Source organism: Curcuma longa, chromosome 19 (assembly GCF_044706935.1).
Source record: "Curcuma longa cultivar G26 ecotype Majalengka, Jawa Barat chromosome 19, ITB_CL_G26_1.1, whole genome shotgun sequence".
NCBI classification, from domain to species: Eukaryota; Viridiplantae; Streptophyta; class Magnoliopsida; order Zingiberales; family Zingiberaceae; genus Curcuma; species Curcuma longa.
The window spans coordinates 4,991,811-5,015,803 of NC_133879.1; the positions used below are offsets into that span (position 1 = coordinate 4,991,811).

General features: G+C 35.6%; 1 protein-coding gene across 1 annotated transcript; it reads right to left on the minus strand.

Moving 5' to 3' along the window:
- Positions 1-6,929: 6,929 nt before the first annotated feature.
- Positions 6,930-22,491, minus strand: LOC141812615 (uncharacterized protein At2g38710-like). Its single transcript, XM_074700628.1, has 5 exons — positions 22,228-22,491; positions 8,707-8,826; positions 7,889-8,003; positions 7,659-7,752; positions 6,930-7,278 (listed from the first exon to the last, which is right to left on the minus strand). The coding sequence occupies exons 1-5, from the start codon at positions 22,329-22,331 to the stop codon at positions 7,085-7,087; spliced, it is 627 nt and encodes a 208-aa protein (XP_074556729.1). The 5' UTR covers positions 22,332-22,491; the 3' UTR covers positions 6,930-7,084.
- Between the last annotated feature and the right edge of the window lie 1,502 nt (positions 22,492-23,993).

The window sequence follows — 23,993 nt, forward strand, 5'->3', positions numbered from 1 at the left end:
AAATGTTTTAAGGTTTTTAAAAATTTTGAAAAATACTTTAGACAAAATAGAATTTTATGATGCACTTATAAGGACAACAACACTATAATGAATTATTTTGATAAAAAAATTTAAAGAGCCTGGAGTCCAAGCATGATAACTAATTTTAAAGTATATAAAAATATAATATCTATCAAATTATCTTTATTTATATGTTTAACTTGTGTTACTAGCTGACTATCAAAAGATAATAATTTTTACTAAGTTAGTTAGGTTACGTGTAATTTTTCAACTAGTCAATTACTATGAAGGAATACTTAATTTAATTTATGTTCATTTATATATTTAGTCTAGATTTATGGTAATGCACTTACATAAACATTTGAAATTCAGGCTTAACCCTAAGCATCTCACATCATTCTAAATAGCTCAGTACACAAGCAAGTTAATCCTAAGGTGCTTATGAGATGATAGTTGCCTAAGTCTTTAGATTCATGCTTTCTACTGCGAAGGCCTAGGCTATATCTAGATTTTAATTAATTAATTTTAAAAATCATGAGTTTTAAATATAAGTTTGTAAATATAGATTTTGAAAAATAAGTTTGAAATCATAAGTTTTGAAAAATTAGTTATAGCAGAAATAATAGTTTGAAAATGAATTCTATTCTACTAGGCACATTCATATTTGTCTTTTGAGTGTGCTAAACTCAAATTCAGGGAGAGATTTAGTGAATATGTCTGCTAGGTTTAACTTGAGTTCACCATAATTAAGTACAATGCCTCCCTTAGCAACATAGTCTATGACAAAGTGGTGTTTAATTTCTATGTATTTGGTTCTAGAATGATATATTAGATTTTTTAGTAAATTGATTAAACTTATATTATCAATTAATACTTTGGTGTTATGGTAATTTAAGTTAAAATCTTTTAGTATATGCATTATCTAGAGTAATTGAGCTACACATTTCTCCATTGCTATATACTCTGCTTCGTCTGTCTTAGGCATACAAATTTGTCATGATCGTTCAAGATGCACACTTTGACTTTCATAAAAAGTCTATATTGAAAAACTGTTCATTTGGTATGACATGCAAAATTATACTCCCTATGACACACATGTATCAAAGGATGATAGATTCAACTTGTAGTAATATCCATGCCATGAATTTCAAATAAAGGAAATGCAACAATTCCCTTATGCATCAACAATAGGGAGTTTGATGTATGCTCAAATATATATGCCTCCGAATCTTGCATACATAGTGGGGGTATTAGATAGATATTTAAGTAACCCTAGACTAGAGCATTAGAAAGCTATAAAGAGTTATATGGGATTTACAAAGAACTAAGGATTGCATTCTCATTTATCAAAGATCAAATCATTTGGAGATCATTAGATATTCAGATTCTGATTTTGCTAGATGCTTAGATAACAGAAAATCTATATCAGGTTATGTCTTCATGCTGTAGGAGAAGATATATCATGGAAAAATGTCAAATAGATATTAATAGTCACTTATAGGATGGAGGCAAAATTTATAGTCTACTATGAAGCATCCAACCACGAGATATGAATGTGGAATCTTATCATAGAATTACAGATCATTGGAGATATTGGCAAATCATTGAAAATCAACTGTGATAATAAACCTGTAGAATTATATTCTAAAAATAACGGTAGTTTGTTAAAGTCTAAATACATTGACATAAAATTTTTAGTAATTAAAAAAAGAGTTCAAAGTGGTCAGGTGATAATATATCATATAATGATAGATTTTATTTTAGCAGATCCATTCATCAAGGGCTTGCTTCCCAAGGTGTTTCATCATCATGTGTTGAATATAGGGTTTTGATGAAGTACTCATTTAATGGGAGTCTTAATATGGTGTAACACTCTATATTAATGAACACATGTATTTTTTGAACTATTGTATGTACTAAAGTTTATATTGTTGGGTTGCAAGGGTGCAAACATAGTCTCACATCTAAAGCACATGGAAAAGATCATAAGTTTAAAAGGATGGAAGATATCTCCATTGGTATGAGGTCTTTTGGGGAGAGCCCAAGAACAAAGTCATGAGGGTTTAAGCCTAAAGTGGACAACATCATACCATTGTGGAGATGCGGACATCCTTGGGGACCTACAAGTGGTATCAGAGCGAGACCGCTCTTCACCGGACTAACCACCGGAAGAGCCATGATCCAGATCTAACCATGTGGGTTGAACTTTAAACAAAAGAAGTAGGTGCTCCCGTGTCTGAATCAAGAGGACCAGACACCAGGCAAGAAGTCCTAGTTGCGACTAGGCAGGAAGTCCTAGTAAGTCGGGTGGACCGAGGGGTAGGAAGTCCTAGTTGCGGCTAGGCAGGAAGTCCTAGTAGGTCGGGTGGACCGAGGGGTAGGAAATCCTAGTTGCGGCTAGACAGAAAGTCCTAGTAGGTCGGGTGGACCGAGGGGCAAGAAGTCCTAGTTGCGGCTAGGCAGGAAGTCCTAGTAGGTCGGATGGACCGAGGGGCAGGAAGTCTTGGTGGGTCAAGGATTCGGACATCAAACAGAGGCTTTCTGTTTGAGGGGGGGCCTATGGTCCTTTGTTTGAGAAGGGGATTGTTGGGTTGCAAAGGTGTAAATATAGTCTCACATCTAAAGCACATGGAAAAGATCATATGTTTAAAAGGATGGAAGATATCTCCATTGGTATGAGGCCTTTTGGGGAGAGCCCAAGAACAAAGTCATGAGGGTTTAGGTTCAAAGTGGACAATATCATACTATTGTGGAGACGCGGACATCCTTGGGGACTTACATATACATGTGTATAAAGTTTTAACTTCTGACATAAAGACATCATGATTTACTATTGTAGTTTTGCATAGAGTGCTTGTAAATATAATGTAAGACCTATTTTGAGTCATAAGGTTGAATCATGGTCTATTACTGTAATTTAACATAAAGTATCAGTAAACATGATTTGGATCATGTTTTGGGTCATAAAGTATTAGGAGGACTTGTTGAGAATAGATATATATAGATCATATTTGTGTCATTCGCATACAATACATTCATATTGGATCTATATCATTAATGAAATTGGTACTATAATTACTTTTGAATTATATTACAATTTAGATAACTTTGACTTCTTTTGTCTGTACTGATGAAATTAATGGACTAGATTATTTAAGGAGGTATTTAACCCATAAAGTTTTAACATTGTTACACTCAACTATGGTGTCGTGTAGTGAATACAGTATCACATATATCTCAAGTAGGAAATTGAATGATTAAGTCTCCATCTAGGCTAATATGTGAATTAACACCACACACAATACATGGTGTATTAAGAGGAATTTAAGATATTGAATGTGGATTGTATGTGTAGATTTAATAACCTAATTCATTAACATTGATGGGTTGTTAATATGTTATTGGTTTTATGATGGTGGTCCCTACATGAATGAACTATAGGATCAAAGAGAGCGCTAGAGGGGATGAATAACGCTATCTGTAGCATTTTCTTAGTTTTCATAGAATCATCATTTACGTTCATGAATTCGATTAAGTGTAGATAAAACTTGCAACGGAAATAATAAGTGTGAAAACCCAAACACGAAGAGGCACAATTTTTTACTTGCACTACAAGAAAATCGGTAATTAACAACACTCAAAAGACATCGGTTTTATGCCAAAATTGATGTCTTTTACTTTTTTACAACGGTTTTAACAAAAATCGATGTCTTTGAGAGGTTGATTGGAGCCTACGACAACGAGTTTTGGAGGCTACAACAACGTTTTTAAAACCGTTGTCTATGTCCGCTATTTTTGGACTACAACAATGATTTTTGAAGACTACGACAACGGTTTGAAAATCGTTGTCTATGTGCGCTTTTTTGTAACGACAACAATGATTTTGGAAGCTATAACAACGATTTAAAACCGTGTATATTTTCTCTTTTTTCTTTCCCTCTCTCTCCCCAAATATTTTTACATCCCGCTGATCTTCCACTACGTGCTTCCAAAACCCCTAAACCCGACTTCCACTGCGCGCTTCCAAAACCCCTACACCCGACTTCCAATGCGTGCTTCCCAAAACCCCTAAATCCGACGTTGCGCTTCCCACTCCTGCTCCATCGGCGACGAAGCCCGTCTTCTCCCGGCCTCTTTCTTCCGCCCTTGGTTGATGAGGCAGTGGTTTCTATATCTGACAATCGTGGTGATATTCCAGCTCCATTATTTCCGTGCTCTGCCTTTACCTTCTTCGATACATAGTTGACGTTCCATGTGAAAGCTGAGGGATCATCTTTGATAGGACACAAACAATTAACATAGCTTCCATTTTTATAAGCCCGAGCCGAGCGGAGCCAAGTGGTCCGCGGTGTAGCGCTGTTGCTTGCCTTAACGCCGCCTCTGTTCTCCGAGGAGGAGGAGAAATATGCGAAAGGCGGAAAGGAGAGATTTTGAGCTTCCTGTCACCATTTTTGGGTGAGTGCACTTTTCTAGGTTTTCTTCTGTTTCGGTTCCTCGGCCGGAGGAGGTGCTTCTGAGGTGGGAAATGATGCGTACGTTTCCTCTTTCGTCCGTTGACAAAGACGCGGAGGAGAGGCGAAGGAACGCGGAGTAGTAGTTGATGTTGTATTTTTTTTTTATTTTTTAATATTTTTTGAAGCATTTTAGCATCTGAGCAACTGCATCTCCCTGGCAACTCCCTTTGTCTAGAGATCGATCGAGTTTTGTGGCGATTTACAATTATAAACAAGTAGTTGAATCGATTTGAGGCTGTGTGTTCTGACCCGAAAAGAGTAAATCGCTGACAGAAGCTTGCGTCTTTGCTAGATATCTCGTCACCTTCGGAGAGAAATCTTTGGCATCGAAGTGTCGTTTCAGCGTTTTGCGGTCTGGGTGGATGCCACTGCAGTAAGGGAACTCTCTTCTCGTGATTTCTGTGTTTGAAACGTGGGATAGCTTGGGTCATGTACTTTCTTTCTTCAAGCTTTCGAAATAGTTGTATCTTTCGTGGTTACCTTGCGGTTTTTGAGATGTCCACGAAAAATGTGTTTTTTTGTTGGAAAATTCCTCTTTATTTTAATTTCACAGCGAATATTACGGTTTTGGCTTTTGGTGTCACTTGGGATTTAAATGCAAACAGTGCCATTTTCGCTTCGAATTCTGCAATGGCACCAAGACCAATAGTTGTCTCTTTGAATTTCCATCAGATTTGGGGAAACTGTATCCACTTGTTGCCTGAATCATCTTGCAGGGGAAGTGAAATTCTAGCTCGAAGACATCTGCCATAGTATCTGTACCCATTTGTTTGCATGTTAGCCTGGTGATTTGCTGATGTCCGTGGCGGAGACAGTCGAGTCTTTGACCTCCTCTTCATCATCAATAGAGGTGGATCCACTTCTCAAGGATCTAACAAAGAAAAAGTTGATATTTAAGAAGAACGTAGTTACATTGGCGACGGAGCTGAAAGATGCGTGACGCCGCTTGGTGTTGCAGGAGCAGTCTTTTGCAAAAGAGGCACACACGAGAAAGGTAGGTTTTGATTCTGGTTTTGTAGAGTGGGATTGGTGGATGCCAAGGTAGTGTAGTTGGTATGTGAAAGAGAATGAAGTGGTGAAGTCTTTGACAGGTAGCAGAGACGAAGGCAAGGAGCATGGAGGAAGAGATAGGTCGGTTGCAGATGTACCTTCAAGAGAAGGATGAAAAGCTCAATGCAACCTTGAGTACAACTCAGCAGGTACAAATGCTAGAGTTTCCTTTTTCCATTTGCCATTGTTTTATATTTTATATTTTCTTTCTTGTACATTGGACGTCGATTCTGTCTAATTAAGTGTATTATGTACATACACAAAGTTCCATTTATAAGTAAGCAAGTTTTTTGTGCAGTTCCATGTTAAGATTCTACATTTTAGTAGGAAAGTGTTAGTGAGAGCCCTAGACCCAATCATTTGATGATTGTTGTATGGACTCGTTGTATCATATTTCTACATTTTTATAAAGGCATTTTATTGTGGTTATTATACTTACTTGATATTCGTGTCATATAACTAAGTATAATAATGTCTTTGAGTAGATCGTTCATATCTATATCAATCGATTGGTTGAATCGATAGTGATATGATATAGAGAACACTACTCTAAATTATTCCTAGTCAAGTATTAACATTCAAGGACAATGTTAATGCGACGAGACTAGCATGTAGGTCAACATGATGACTTGATCTCACAAGTCATGGATATGAAATATCAAGTTAACACATGGGTATGCATTTGAGAATGTATTGTTGGGATGTATACTAGAATCCTAGCTATGTAAAAAAAACATTCTGAAATAAGAATCACATTTGGTCAATATTTGCATTTAATTTTTATGCAAGTGTCCGATTAATCTATATTGTAGATAAACATGGTGTGCGGAGCTTTAGCAATTTGTGAGCCTTTTGCCTTAATTTATTTACTAACCACAGAGAATGACTCTGAAACATGAGGCGATTACCTAATCAGCTTCATAATGCATGCTGTGTTCTTCAAAACTCGACGATAAAAAGACATGAAATAGAATGTACTATCGACGTAATACTTTCTTAACTTGAACTGCGACCATTTATATATTGTTGCATGATCTATTTATGAAAATAGGCAGAATGAATACACAACTCGAGCACATAACACCCAATCTAGGAAATTCGAATGCCACCCAGACAACCATAATCCTTAATGGAGAAGAGGATACTGAATGAGACTTTTAGAATCCAAACGTCAAGTCCCACAAGTTAAGGATCATACCCATAAAAGAAACACCAAGAATGCATGATAGTCGATTGCCCAAGGGCACAGTTTGTCATGGGATAGAGAACATTAGAGCATGGATTAGATTATTTGATCGAGACCAAACCATTATCCTTGTCCACGTTTAAAGTTCTCAAATATTGTCGGAAAATGAGCTTTCATGATTACACTCACAATTCTTTTTTTGCTTTGTTTTCTTAGGATGCGTTATAAATATACATTCCAAACAAGGAATTCAAAACAAATTCCTTATTAAGTTTTAATAAGTTTTACATGTATATATAGTCCAAACAATAAAGCTGCTCATGTGAATCAATAGTTAAGGCTTCCCATTAATTGAAGGGGTTGTGCCTCTTGTCATCTCCACGTAGGTGGCATAGTCACTGTAATGCATCGTGTAAAGGGTGCTCTGGTAGCGAGTAACATGAAGTCTCATGCGAAGGGATTCATTTATTGTACCATCATAGCCTGCCTTCCTCATAAGTGAATCAATGGTTTCTCTCTTTGTCCAACCTGATTCCAACGATACAGTGGAAAAGAAAGCACAAGGTCTATCATGCTATTGTCATCAGGTAAAGCAGTGATTTATAACAAATAAATGAAGGTGATTTTGGATGCTCTGGGTTGGGCCTAAGGTTTTAAAAGGCAGATGGAATAAAAACATCCTAAGCTTCGAAGAGAATTTTAAGGTAAAATGTCATTTCTAGCACCTCTACTTGCCTATTCAATATAGGGATCACTTCTCAATTCTGTGGTTACACAATGCCACAAAGGAGACATGAGAAGTTTATGCAACATTTAACTCCAACTTCAGATACAGGAATGCTTGTACTGATTTAAAAAGCATTTCAAAAAAAGTAGCTGAGAAAACCATATAAGATGAAAAACTATACCTTCCTGAGCAGGAACCTCAGGCAAGTATGTTGCACTGCACTCCATATTGCAATCAGGATCAACAAATTCAATTATCAATCCATGCTTACCAATCTGGAGGATGGGGATGGGACAATTATTGCATTACTGCTAGTTCATGGCCTTAGTAGTCACATATTCAGTCTTGAATGAAATGAAAGCTACAGCATGAATAAATACTGCAATGAAAACTAATGTAGAAGAAGCATACCTCCCAATCAAGGTAGTGGAGAGCAGATTCATAGTTAGTTAGTATAGATACGGTGCATTCCAAATATGGTAACTCCTTAGGCTGTATAGGAGGAAACCGATGGTCCCTCAGAGCACTGCAAGAAGACAATTATCCATCATTTACAGTTTCCAACAAAAATACAATTACGGTAATAACACATTATCTATAGAAGAAAAATGATATATCCTTGTGGATGCACTATTTTATCTGAATTTTATTAATTTGACCACAGAAAAGCAATAGGTTTCAAGGTGGAACTAGTTCAAGATGAAGATTTTTTTTGGAGAAAAAACATATTTAAAAAACAGGAAAGGTTCATTTTACTAGTTGCATCAGCTGGTTTTTCTATACGATACAGATAACACCTATTTCACCGATATGCAATAGCAAACTTTATATAACAGTAAAATTAGATTTTCTAAATTCTGGATTCATAAGCCTTCAACCTTATGAGTTATGACCAGAAAATTCACACCATACCACTGGTAGTGTTCCAGGCCAGATATTTAATCAAAATCTCTTAGCCTGGTGAGTAATATCATCAGTTTCATACAGCAAAGTGGAATCGGTAATTGGATAACAACGAAAAAAGTATTAGGGTATTATGAGAAACTAAACTATTCAGGTAAAGATTCTGAGATCAAAAGCAGACATAGCACCTTAGATAGTTGCATAGATAAATCATTGTTTAATGGTACGGAATGTAGTAGATAGCAAAATCCCAGTGCACGTGCTTATAAAATTGTCATATTTTGAAGTGATTAATTGGGCAAGAGATATAGCATATTGGAGAATACCTAGTTAACGCATAGTCACGGAAACCATCAACTATGCAGTGGGCTTCCAAAGTCCCAATACAACCACGGAGACGTGGTTCTGCTCCATTCACTGCTTTCTTCCTAGTCACAAACAATGGGCTGAAACAAAAACAATAGGTTCATTGGATATACTAATCAAATTGCAGTGTCCTCTACTCTATGCACATACATATTGACCCAAATAAAGTTGATGTCAGTAGTTCTGCAATTAGGATCATACATCATTTAGTTATTTAAGGTCTAAGGCACTAATTTTATTAATTCATCTAGTTTGTCAAAATGTGCTTCAGTGAGAGCATATTAACAAAAAGCAATAAACGAAGAATGTCTATATCAAATTAGCCATAGGAGTATCGTGATTGTAAAATATATGATCAGTTAATTTGTTTACAACTACCGCAGAAATTAGACAAGGTCAGCATATCCCAACAAATGATTAAGGAATATTACAATTATCAAGAGCTTAAAGTCCACAATTTATTTTCAATTAATCAACAAACTGGAAACTAAATCACACTTCCAGATAAACAATGTTGGCCAAAGCAGAATCAAATTCAAAGATTTCAGAATAAAAGGGCAAATATTTTTCCTGAAACACAACAGTGATCGTAGGAGAAAATAATATATTATTTTAGCTAGTTAGTCTGAAGGTCTATGAAAAAGAATGTGATCCCTGTACAACATCTAGGAGATCAAAATTGTTTAGAAGATTATTGTTGGTGCAATATATCCAATTTGGTGTTGTTAGTCCACGGTTTATGTTTTGATATTTCTACAATATGTTACGAACAATATGTTGGTGCGATCACATTGTGGGGAACATCATTGAGGTGATTTAAGTTAGGTCAATGTGTGAATTAGGTAAATCTTGATTGGATATGACATTGAATGAAGTTTAGGTAGATCAAGATCGATCAGATATTTGGCAACTAAAAAATCTAACACGAAATTAGCAAGTGGAAGTCAGGTGTAGGTTAGGTGTTGATAAGTGGAAAGTTCATTAAAAAATTGGTGAGAAGAAAGCCCAATAGATGTTAGCAATAGAAATTTCAAGAGATGTTGGCAGTGGAAGACCAAGTCAAAGTTAACAAATTAACTGAATGCTTTGCAAGTGATGAAAGTTGAAGAAGTCAAAGTTAATTGGATGTTTGGCAAATGAAGGACAACTAGGCCAAGATTGACTAGATGCCAAACAAGTAGAAATCTTACAGGAGTTGCTTCTAAGTGCATGGAAGTCTAGGTCAAGGTGGACCATAGGTTAGATAAATGACAGTCATGGAAGGTCAAGGTAAACATAAGACTAGACAAGTGAAAGTCCTGACACATCAAAATGGACATAAAGCGAGGCAAGTGAATGTCTTGGTGAGTCAACATTAGCTCACACTAGGAAAATGAATAAGCCCTAACGGTGTCGCCTAGGCCTCTAGATAATCCAAGCTCTAGCAGGTCAAGGTCGATCGATATAAGGCAAACGAGGAAATCTTGGAGACATGATCTCTATGCACAGGAATCTTAATGCTGGAAGCACCACATCGAAACCTATGTTTTGATGCATGACTAAGTTTAAAGTTAGGTTTGTTTGTGATGCTTTGTCAAGTTTGCAAGCACAGGTAACTTGACATGAGGCAAAGTCCTAATTGGACATCAGGCAATAAAAAGACTTAGTGGGACTAGGCAAACGGAAGACCTAGTTGGGAACCAAATAGCGGAAAGACGTAGTGGGACTAAGCAAAGACAGACCTGATTGAGAACCAAGCAAGGCAGACCTAGTTGGGAATCAGATGAAAGAAATCTAAGGAAGTCAACTGGGAGCTGAAGACTTAATAGTAAAAGTCTAGATGAATCAGTTGGGAACTGAACATCTAACAAAGTCGTGGAGGTACTAGGCAAAGATAAGTGAGGTTTCGAGCAACGGATGTTGTCCGAAACCTACTTAGAGTATTACTACTTTTTCTTATTAACTTTATGTTACAGGGAGCTACTTGACAGTTCATCAGATGGAAATAAGATTCAACTGATGGAGTCAAGAACTTCCAAGCGGCCTCAGCATCTGGGTGACCAAAGCAGCTTTCAAGCGACCAGAGTAGCTTTAAGGTGACTGACGAAAGTGTGATCCAGCAATCTGGAGGAGACAGACAAGATAGGCATTTGACCATGCTTCAGGCACCCAAAATAAGTCCAGGCGATCGGAGTCCACTAAAACATTTTCGACGAATATAAAGTTTATAGCCACGTCAGTACACTCTAAGCAACCGGAGGAACTTCCAATCGACCAGAAGAGTGTCAGGTCAACTTCGATGGAGCTCTATAAAAGGTGGCTAAAACAGTATTTTAGGATCAATCTAATCAATCAATCTAACATTCTGTTCGTTCGTTATGTTGTTGCTTCCTTATGCTGGCGTGTTTGTGTTTGTGCTTTATAAAGATCAATGGCAACTAGGGCTTGTAAATTCTTTCTTTAAGTTGTTACATTTCCTTTTATTGTGCTTCAATTTCTTGATTCTTGTTAAGAAAAGATTTCTCCGTCTCCGAAATTTTTTTAAAAAGGAGAGTTTTTAATAAAAATCTTTTTTTATTTTAATCTTACTCTTGCTATATTTTACTCTTAAGTATTACATGTTATTAGTCTTGTCATATTAGATCTTAAGTGTTACATTATTTCTGTTGTGCATGCTTATTCTACTTAGTTAATTTAGAAAACTTGATAAACTTTATTTTCCGCTATTTTGTTTGGTTATTTCCACTGCATACTTTGGTTACCGATTTAGAATCTTTATAATATCAACTCAAAAAATTGTTATATGCTATTCACCCCCCGCCCTCCCCGCTAGTGTAATAACGATCCTGCAGATTAATATCAAAGCAATTTGAGCTAATAGTACGCTACAAAAACTTAATTAAGTGCATGTCTAGGTTGAATAAGACGTATCCTACATGGTGTAACTAACTAAATGGAACTAGCTAAAGTTAACTCATCCCATTCTAAACCAGTTAGACAAAGGGGTTCTATTAAATATGTTTAAGTTTATTGGTTCGTCTATTAACTTTGTCTTAAGAAGTGGCAATCAAAGTAATGTCTCTATGCCTCACCATGACCTGTAAACTAGTTTAAAAAACACTTACTTGACTTACCCAAAGCAAAACCTGAATCTAACTTAAGATCAAATTTACGTCTTTGAGTCGGGTCAAACCATAATTATAAATTTACAATAGTTCTAATTTGAGCCTAACCCGAGCCAAATCCTAATCCTAATTTCAACCTAGCCTAACCTAAACCAAACCCCTACCCTGACCTAGACCAAATCAACTTAAACACTTGTTTGTTATTGTTTGTGCTACTTATCCAAAATTTATGAAGAAATTTATGGCTTTACAGGACGGTTTCAGCATAACCCATCCTTCTTTTTTCGATAATAACAATTTTGCCTATTGGAAGGGAATGATGGAATATTACCTTATGAATGACATCAACAATTGGATAATTATCAAAGTAGGTTTCAACCTACCGAGAGACTCCAATGGCGAGCTAGCTAATTTTGGTCACTAGACAAGTGATATCAAAAAGAAATCTCAAGCCAATGCTAGGGCAACAACATTGCAATGTGGTCTAACTCAGGAACAACTGAATAAGGTTGAGCCATTTAGTAGTGCTAAGAGCTTTGGGAAAAGCTCATTGAACTTCACGAAGGTTCAGCAGATTCAAAAACCACTAAAAGGACCACTACTGAGTCAACTTCAAATTATTCAGATGAAGGAAGGTGAACTCCACAGTAAGTTCAAGGAAATTCTTAACAGAATTCATGCAATCGGAGAACAAGTTAATAATCAAGACTTGATTAGATTACTCTTAAGGTTTTTTTCCTATGACAACTTTATGAGCATCTATGATTGATGCTTATAAAGTATCTAAGGACGTTTCCTTAATTAAATTAGATGAGTTCTTTTGTGATTTTGAATTACATGAGTTGATTAGAAGGAGAAAGATATAGCTTTGATTGTAGGTAAAGCTGATGGAGTCAAAGCAAGGTCCAAATTCAAGTCAAAACCCAAACTTAAAGAGAGACCGAATCGGAGTCCAAATTTTCAACCGACCAACATGATCTATCTTCGGAAGTTGCTAATATAGTCAAAAGGATAATCCGACAAAAGAGATTTTCTAAGACATTCGTGAAGAAGGAGATCCAAAAGGACCAAACCAACTCCCGATGCTTTCAATGCAACAAGAAAGGACATTTCAAGTCGAACTGTCCACTCTTAAAATATAAAGAACCAGACAAGTTCAAGAAGAAGAAGACACTTAAAAACAACTTGGGATGAGTCTTCATCAAAATCGAAGTCTGACTCAAATCAAGTCAACCTGTTGGCATTGGTAGCAACAGAAGAAGGTCCAGAATCAAATTAGAATCAAAGTTCAAATCAGCATCAAATTAAAATCAAATCAATGACTCAGATAAGTCCACTGATGAAGTAACAAACCCTATCACTGATGAACCTTAAGTTAGTTCTTTATCCGTTTAAGGGTTTTAAATAGACTTAATCTTTTGTTAGAACAAAATTTTGACTTTCCAATCGCCCGGAACATCACCCGAAATAGTTCAGGCATCTAGACCCTAAACCCCCAAACAAAAATTTGGATTTTGGTCGTTCGAAACCATCCGATTGCCCGCATCTGAAGCGGTCAAAATTCATTACCATTAATACGGCGATAAAAATCACGTATTCGGTTGCCCAAATTCTTGTCTCCGATCGCCCGAAGTATTAGTCACGGGCGCCTCAGATTAGACATCTCCAATCAACCAGAGCCTACTTCGGTCGCCGAAAATGGTTTATAAAGGCAACCCAAGGTAGCAACTGACATACACTCCTTCAATTAAATCCTTTCTTCCCTAAATCAAGTCCTAGCCCCTTTTAAGTTTATTTCCGACCAAAAGTTCGAAGTCTAGCCATTTTTTCGATACCATGCCTAGGTAACGAAGTCCTAACTTAATCTTTTCAAGTTTTTTTTTAATATTCATTTATTTAAGTTAATATTGTTAGACCTAAACATTGAGCTACTGAGGCCAGCTCCTCCCAATTTCCTAGCTTAGACCCTAGATTTTCCTCTAAGGAACCTAGAATTAGATATACTGAGCATACATTTACACTCATGCATACTAGGTACCTCAATAGGAAATTTTTTTTACTGATCACTATAGAGATATCATAGAGATCATAGATCACAATAGTAGACTGGTTTACTATACTCAAGCAGTAAATGTCAACTTATGTGCTGAGTTTTATAACAACTTGGCTAAGATAGACAACTTCACTTATACTTCTAAAGCTAGAGGTCATAACATTATTTTCACACCTGACCTACCTAGGGACCATCTTGAGTTGAGTCCATTGACCTCCATGTTCTACTGCTTTCCCCTTCCTACACTACCTTTCCCACCCTTTCTCCCACATAACCCTCGATCTAATACACTCACTTTTTCAGTGGTGAACGGGTTCCTACCATCACCAACTTCAACTCTATCCAGCTTAAGGCTAAAGATTGTCTTAGATATGATTTTAGTTATATGTATTCTACCTATTAACACTAGAGAAATAACTGTTATTAGGTCATTTCACTCATTTCTACTTTATTCACTTAGACTTAGACTAGACATTAACATTAGTTTGCATCTTTTTCACTCTATTATTTTTCATTCATGTACTACCACTAATTGTAGAGTGCAAATGTCCTACTATCACATTTTAACCTCCATCTTTGCATCTTTAGAGATTGATGTTACTAGAGGTAACATTAAACCTCTATCAGATTTTGATAAGATAGAACTTAGACAATTTTCTTTAGCGAAATTAGAATTAAGTAATAGAGGTCTAGTTTAGAAGCAAGGAACGCAGCCACCTCAACCTCAGGAGGATGAGGAGCTACCTGAGTTTGATTATGACCTACCTCAACTGCCACCACCTCCACCTCATCTTACACTGGAGGACCGAATGATTCGCCTCGAGAAGATAGTCACTAATGGATTCTAACGTATAGAGATGCAACAGCAAGAGATGATGGATCTTCTTCGCTCCTGGCACATGAGCTAGCATCCTCCTTCCGACTAGATTCTTTGTTTTATTAGTTTGACTTGTCTTAGTTTATTTTGACTTGTATGAACTCATAGTTTGACTAGTAGCAATTTTTAATTTAAGTTTGCTTTAGCTATTTAATCTTGCTTCAAGTCTTAATTATTTCAAATCTTACTTGCCTTACTTCAGTTGCTTGTTTTACTTGTTTCAAGTTAAAGTTATTTTTTAAGCTTACTTTAATATTTACATATTCACTATAGATGTTTCCTTGCTTATCTTGACTTGTTTACTTACTAAGGTTAAGCTATGCTTAATTTATTAAGCTTAAAATTTTACAAGAAATTTTTCTCAAGTACTTGTCATACATTTAGACATTAATAAATCTTACTTGTCTTACAATGACTTTATTTTTAGCAAATAGCTTAAATTTCAATTTATTTTTAAACTCCTTTCCTATTTTTGATGTATGAAAAAAGAGAGAGACAAATTTATAAAAATTATTCTTTTCTGGTTATATAAATTCTTCTTGATAAGGTTGCTTAAATTTAGGAGGAGTTTGTATTAAGAGGGTGAGAATCTATTTAAAATACCACTTGATACTTTAATGCATGAATGCATATATTCTTCTACATTTTTATCATGCATACGTGCATCAATTCTTTCTTTAAAATACTATTTTAACTAACTTTAAACTAAGTTTTCACATATTAAAAAGGGGAGATTGTTAGTGCTAGAAGCACCACATAGAAACCTATGTTTTGATATATGGCTAAGTTTAAAGTTAGGTTTGTTTATGATCTGACAAGTTTGTCAAGTTTGTAAGCGCAGGTAATTTGACATAAGGCAAAATCCTAGTTGGAAATCATGCAACAGAAATACCTAATGGGACTAGACAAACAGAAGATCTAGTTGGAAACTAGACAGCGGCGAAAAGAGGTCTAGACATTTGAAGACCTTGTTGGGGCAGACCTTGTTGGGAACTAGATGAAAGAAATCCAAGAAAGTCAACTGGAAGTTGAAGACTTAGCAGTAAAAGGCTGGATGGGTCAATTGGGAATTGAACATGTAACAAAGTCCTGGAGGTACTAAGCAAAGGTAAGTAAGGTTTCGAGCAACGGGTGTTGTTCGAAACCTACTTAGAGTATTACTACTTTTTCTCATTAATTTTATGTTGCAGGGTGCTACTTGACGGTTCAAGACAACCGGATGGGATCCGGGCGACCGACTGGAGATAAGATTCAACTAACATAGTTAAAATCTTCCAGGCGACCAAAGTGAGAAGCGAGGTGACCTTGGCTTCCGGAGCAGCTTCTAGGCTATCGACAAAAGCGTGATCCGGCAATTCGAAGGAGACGGTCAAGATAGGCGTTTGACCATGCCCTAAGCGCTCGAAGGGAGTCAGCGACCGAAGTCCACTTAAATGTTTTCGACAAAGATAAAGTTTGTAACCACGTCAGCATACTCCAGGCAACCGAAGGGACTTCATTCGACCAAAAGAGTACCAGATCAACTTTAACGGGGCTCTATAAAAATAGGCTCGAAGTAGTGTTTTAGAATCAATCTAATTAATCAATCATTCCGACATTCTATTCATTATGCTTTTGCTTCCTTGTGCTGACATGTTTGTACTTGTGCTTCACAAAAATCAACAACAACTAGGGCTTGTAAATTCTCTTTCTTTAAGTTATCATACATTTCTTTTTATTGTGCTTCAATTTCTTGATTCTTGTTAAAAAGGTTTCTCCGCCTCCAAAAGCATTCTAAAATGGAGATTTTTAATTAAAAAACTATTTTTATTTTAATCTTAATCTTGCTATATTTTACTCATAAGTATTGCACATTATTAGTCTTGTCATATTAGATCTTAAGTGTTTCATTATTTTTGTTGTGCGTGCTTATTCTGCTTAGTTAATTTAGAAAACTTGATAAACTTTATTTTCCACTATTTTGTTTGGTTACTTTAGTTGCATACTTTGGTTACCGGTTGAGAATCTTTATACTATCAATTCAAAATCTTGTTATATGCTATTCACCACTTTCGCATAGGCACGATCCTACAAGGAAGTCCCGAAGGCGACGCCTTCTGGCAAAATGAGGAAGTCCTAGAGATATGGACTTTTTAGCAAGGAAATGTTAGTAAGGAGAAAGTCTAAGAGTAACTTAGAGTCTGGGATTTCGATAGACTTATTTAGGCGAGAACTCAGCATTAGAGTTGGTTGAAGTCAAGGTTTCAACCAACTGAAATATGATTTCCATTGACTTATGGTTTCATCAACGAGTTACCAACAAACAAAATCTTTTTGTTAGGGGGTTAGTCGACTCAGGCAACTCATAGATAAGATGAGTCAACTAATGCAACAACAAAAATAGTAGAAGAGAGTTGTTGATCTAACAAATTCGGCTAAGGCCAATGAAATAACTCAAATGCTACAGTATATTAGTCAACTATGTAGAGAATTAGTTGACTCAAATAGCAGTTGGAAGCCAGCAATCAATTGCATGTAAGTTCAGTGGACTAATGGTGAATTTCGATAATAGTTGTTGGCAACAAGAGTTCTATAAAGAGCGGATTAATTAGAGAATTTGATAGCATTCTTGACCATTTAAAGAAATAGAAAGCAGGCAACAACAAATGAAAGTTAGCCAAAAAGAATCTCCAACCTTATAACCTTTTCTTATTCTTGTAATTCATTATTTTTATCTTGCTCTTAAATGAATTTTTCGACCTCCGAAAGATATCCGAAAAGGAGAAAGTATAAAAAGATTCCGAGAGTAATCCACCAAAGGATTATAAACCATGAAATAGGAATAGAAGATTTTGAACCACGTAAATAGCCATGTTTGATTTGTATTCATGCTTTGTGCTTATGTTTATGCTATTTCGTTGCATCCTAACACAATTATAGAATCAAACGTCGATCATCAATTCACCCCACCATCCTCTAGTTAGCTTAATCGATCTAACAAATGATATCAAAGTTGGGAAGCTATGAAAGCCTTAACAACTAATCAAGCAAGTTGCTAGAGGAGTTACTCTTCAAGGACTAATTGCCAAGAGTGGATAAGGCAATAGAAGTAAAGAATCCACAAGAATCAAAATGGAATTTAAAGATAGTGATCTGACTACGACACTAAGTTTCCACCACCGTTTGTAATAGGAAGCTTCTCCTATTGAAAGATAAGAATGGTGATATTCATGCAAATGAACATCGAGAATTTGTTTGCCTTGAGGAAATGATTCAAAGCTCAGATGGACAATAAGGGAAGAGACCTCAAGAGAGAAAAATGAGCCGAGGAGCAAGTCCAAAAATTCAAGGCAAACAATAAGATAATCAATCAGTTGATTAATGTTTTACCTAACAATATCTTGTGTAAGATAGGTGCTAATGAATTCTCATCAGCACAAGAAGTAGAAGAGTATGTGGAAAGGAACTCAGGCTCAAGAACAAGAAGAGTCAGAAGATGAGAGGTGTTTAGATAAGAGAAGCTCAACCTCTGAAATGGAAGTCGAACAAGCATCTTCATCATCATTTGAGAGAGAGGAGAGGCCATTAACATCAACGTCACAAGAAGTCTCAATTTCAACCTCCAAAGTCAAAGTTAATGAGTCGTCCACCTATTAGATTGTGTGGAAGAAAAATGCACTACCCATCCAAGAAATGAGAACCCAACACTAAAGGCTATATCAAATACAATTAATAAAAATCATATATTATATGCTTTAAGTATAGGGAAAGATAACACTATAGAATAGGTGTCCTAGCTTCATAAAGGGAAAAATCCAAGTGGCAACTAAGAGTAAAATCAAGGAGAAATCCAAAAAAGCCACACCCTCAATAAGATAAGGGAGATATAAAAAGGGAAGGACCATTTCATGTGTTTCGCCTGCAACAAGGGGTACTACCATAGTAAATGTCTGAATGGAAGATAACCAAGGTGTAAGATCGAGAAAGATGCCAAAAGGAGGTGAATAACGTAATCAAAAACTATTTCAAAATTTTATTAGTGTTATCTAAATAAAATGTAGTGGAAATGCAAAGATGAAGCAGAAATTAAATATTTTAAAGCTTTAGAACAATGCGGCGAAACTTAAATATTTTTAGGTTCTTAAAAGCAATGTTGCAGAAATAGTTAATATGATTTTTAAAAAGCTTTCACAATGGAAATATTTAGTTATCTGAGCAAGAAAAACATAACGTAATCAAAAAGGAAATATTTAGTTATCTGACCAAGGTGTAAGATCGAGAAAGATGCAAAAGGAGGTGAATAACGTAATCAAAAACTATTTCAAAATTTTAGTGTTATCTAAATAAAATGTAGTGGAAATGCAAAGATAAAGCAGAAATTAAATATTTTAAAGCTTTAGAACAATGCGGTGAAACTTAAATATTTTTATAAAAGCAATGTTGCAGAAATAGTTAATATGATTTTTAAAAAGCTTTCACAATGGAAATATTTAGTTATCTGAGCAAGAAAAACATAGTGCCAAAAAGAAAAGAAAGATAACCACAAATATTGACATGGTTTGAAATCCTAGTTCCTGCTCCATGGCCTATAGTCTCATAAGGTGAATCGTCTCTCAAAAATCCACTATGTTTTCTCCTTGAAAAGGTTGAGAAAATGTTTACAAAACAACTTCAACAAAATATAAATACCAATATGATGAAAATATGAAGTTTGAAGGTAGAAATGTTAAGCTTTAAAAACCAAAACGAGAAAAACAACTTAAACAATAAAGGAAAAATTGTGAGAACTAAAAGAACTACAATGAAGAACTATAGGCCACATCTTGTTGTAGATGAAGCACTTGTCGTTGTTTCTTGAATGTAGTAGAATGTATTTGGAATGTTAGATGTTCTAGCTGAGTTGCCTTCACTCAATATTTATAGAGAAAAATCAATCATCACCAATCGACTGTTTCGTCTTCATCAATCAATTGATCCACTATTTCCAAAACTCTATCTGCAACCATCATTGTCAATCATTAGTGCATCTAGTCGACTGTTTTAACTTTAATCAACTCAATTTACCTATCAGTTGATTAAAGTTGATTAAACCAAACTAGATTTCGACATGTCCTTTTGATCACATTCGATTCACCTAGATGTAGAAGACCTAGCAGATCAAGGTGAACCTAAAACTAGGCAAGTGGAACTCCTAGCATATTAAGATAATCCTGAGACTAGGTAAGTGAAAGTCCTCACAAGTCAAGATAGACTTGAGGTTGGGCAAATAAAAATTCCAATGAATCAAGGTTGACTAACACTAGGAAAAAATGATGAAGTCCTAGAAGTTTAGGAAAGTCCTCGTAGGTCGAATTTGACCGATGTTAGATAGCTAAAGAAGTCCCAGAGACATGGTCTCTAAGCACATGAAGTCCCAGAAGCAAAGCCTCTTAGCAAGATGAGCTTGGAGGTATGGACGTCTTGGTAGGGAAACTAATGTAAGATGAGAGTCTCCAAGTGACTTGGAGTTTAGGATTTAGATAGACTTAACTTAGACAAGGACTCAACTTTAAAGTTGGCTAGAATCAAAGTTTCAATCAATTAATGGTGAAATCGACTCAAGCTCGATTTTTAACAAATAAAATGTTTCTATTTGGGGTCATTCAACTAACCAATCGACAGAGGTATGATTAGTCAATTAATAGGTAAGATTAGTTAACTGACAGAACTGTACAAAAATCCAAAGTCATTGATACGACATGTTAAGGACATCATATGATTCAAATGCTACAGTGATCAATTATTGAATAAGGGAGCAATAAGTCAAATAATCAACTACATGCAGGAACTAATGCAAATAGTCAATTGAGGTAACTTAACCATCGATTTATCACATGAATTCCAATAAGTAATTGTTAAAGCAAGAGCTCTACAAAGAAAGGATCAATTGGAGAATTTGGTAGTCTTCTTGATCATTCAAAAGAGATAAAATTTGAGCAAAAATAAGTGAAAGCTAGCCAAAGAGAGACTCCAATCTTGTAACCTTTTCTTATTATTGTAATTCATTATTTTTATCTTATTTTGTTCCTCTTGATTGTAAGTAAAGTTGCAAGAGATTTCTCCACCTCTAAAAAATATCTAAGCAAGAGAAAGTATAGAAAGATTCTAGGAGTGATCCGTTGGAGGATTATAGGTCATGAAAGAAATTAGGGATACAAACCACATAAATTGTCGTGCTCATTTATATTTGTGCTTATGTTTATCATGTTGTTTTGCTTAGTAACACAATTGTAGAATACAAACATCAAAAATGAGCAATCGGCCATTCACCCTCCCCCCTAAGTCGGCTTCATCAATCCAACAATTACCATTGTGATTTCAAACATATGAATAATCCAAATGCAACATTCAGAATAGTATGGTAGTGCACTACCTAGAAATAACTTTAATATATAAGAATCTCTATTAACGAATAAGTAAAAATGACTTATTTGCAACTTTATTCTCATACCTTCTTGCTTAGGCAGAAAACTATCTCATATGCCAAACTAACTAGCTCCAGAAAGTCCCTATAAAAACTCAATCCATTTGAAAATTGTTAATAATTTTAAATGTTTGTAATTTTCCATATGAAATGAGCTGGTTCTCTTTGCTCATTTTTTTAATTTTTATTTTTGATTAATTTTTAAATTTACTCACTACAGCCTATGCTTGCACCTCGTAAGTGTTATAGAACGAAACCATAATTTTGGCCGTGTTTTCAGATTATTTATTGCATAACAAGAAAAATTTAGGCTGAACAACTTGAAATCCTAAACCCAGAAAGAGAAATATCTCACGCAACAATCCAACCTAAAAGGGTTAGGTAATCATAGGAAAACCCAAAAATATAAATGATTCTAACAAGCGAATCTAAGCCTCTTGGGGGCATGAAAATCCTGAACATATAGAATTTTGGAACCCATAGCCACGGATACCATGCAAAACATCTGCACAAAAAAAGTTTAAATCATCAATTTCCACCAAAGACTGAAGTGATAGTACTTGTCAGGACATACAGAGCCGAAGCCATGATGCCACTGAAACACAAACTGAGGCTCATAGAGAACCCACAGGACATTTTTCTTTCTTCTTTCTCCTATGAGCATAGCGAATATGCATAGGGAAATCTTGAAATCAAGTGCAACCAATGAAAATAAACGCATTGGGGTTACAATCGGTTGCACAGTAAAGAAAAACAATGAACACACTGCAACAAATGAGAAGATCTATGGCCACGACAAATGTTTCTAGAATTGGCATAAACTCGCAACATGAGTCTCAGATGTCCTTTGAAAACCTAGCAAATCTGTTGTGCCCTACGTCTCAAGTTCGACGAGCACAAAATCACAGGATCATAAAAATAATAATAAAAAAGTTGCCCTGAATCCCATGATTGATGGTGCAGCAGCAAGGGAAGAAATCCAAGAGAAAAGGGAAGGAATCGTACTGGTGGCCTTCCTCGAACACCGGGGACGGCACCTGCTCGCTGTTGTAGTGAGCGACAAGGGTGTCAAAGCAGTAGACCGCCATTTCCCGATTAGCCGTCACCATCCTACAGCTCGATTCGAGGGGAGACGGACAACCCACGGCTCAGCGCCGCCGGTTTCCGATAGTCGGATCAGTAAATGGCCGCAGCAATCTTGCCCTTGTTCCACTCGCAGTCCCAACGCGAATGTAGGCTTCTCTTCACCTCACCTGTGGAACCTTTTGTTATCGAGAAAGGAGAAAGGAGAAAGGAGAAAGGACAAAAATAAATAAATAAGGAGATTAGATTACCACACAAATTATAATTGTGCCCCTCTGGTTTATCATTTTGCCTCCTCGACGTATTTCCAGTAATTTTTTAATCAAATACCCCTTGTGAGATATTTCAACTCGGTAAAAGCAAGTTTGGGAGATGAATTTAGTGATTTTAAAGGTCTCGTGGCATTAAAAAAAATTTAACTATGGGGACTCAAATAAAATAAACTCTCAGTAAATAATTAAGAAAACATGATTTTACGAAAATTTAATTTTTTTTCCCCACTCCATGGAAAATAAAAAATTTTAACAGAAAATTTAAGATTATAAAACCTATAAGATTTTAAGAGTTCAATAGGTGATATTTGAGTAAAACTTTTTAGAGTATATTTGGTTCAAGTTAAATTATATGAGGTATAAAATATAATTTAATATTATTTAATTCAACTTATTTATTTAGAGAGAATAAAATATAATTAATTTAATATTTATTATATTACTCTTAATTTAATTTATTTTTAGAATAAATTAAATTAATAATATTATTGATGATAATAAATTAATAATATATAAAAAATAAATTTATATAATAGTACATTTCAATTCACTCAGTTTTAAAATAGAAAGATAATCATATAAAAAAACTCCGTTAACCTCCGAAATCACAGAAAATCTTAGACTGCTAATCGCATTCCAGATTTATAACTCATTTATTAACATTTTATTGATATGATGGTGATGTTACATTAGTTGGGAATTGATCATAATCTAAACAAATAAGATTATTATCGATAAACTTGAACAAATAATTAAAGTTATCAATGATAACCAAATGCGCTATTAAGGTGAAATGAAGAACTTAAATAATGTTAAGAGAACTTCCAAAAATTGTAAGTTTTTATAAGCTGATAGGGACTATATAAAAAAAATCAAAAGATGAGTAGAGGAACCTATGCAATATTTCATGTGTTCCGGCTAATACACCATGGATGGTTAGAATGCTGGTTCAAGGCTTTGTCGATGTGCACGCTTCTGTGATGAGGCTGCGAAAGAAGAAAAACCTATAAGACACTCCAAAAAGAGAATTAGAACGGCACCGGGAATGGGGATTCCCGGCAAGCCATTCCGACGCTCAAGTTAGGATTCGGTGTGAGGAAGGAGTTTGAAGGGCTTAGGGAAGTTAGGATTTATATGTGCGTCTCTGTGCCCATGGGCATGGGCTTCCTTTTTATAGCAGTTTGAAGGGCTTAGGGAAGTTAGGGTTTACTTGAATTCCTTCTGAACGACTTTTCTGTATCTCTTGCTTAGGGTATTTATAGGGAGTATGTTTTGATAAGAGAGACAAAGCTCTATTTCCCTGCTGCTTCTCCTTTATTACTCTTTCCATTTCTTGTGCTAACTACTCCTTCGAGGGGCTTTGATGAGGTGTCTCTTCTGGGGTAGGAAAAGAAGAGATGGCATGTACAGTAAGCT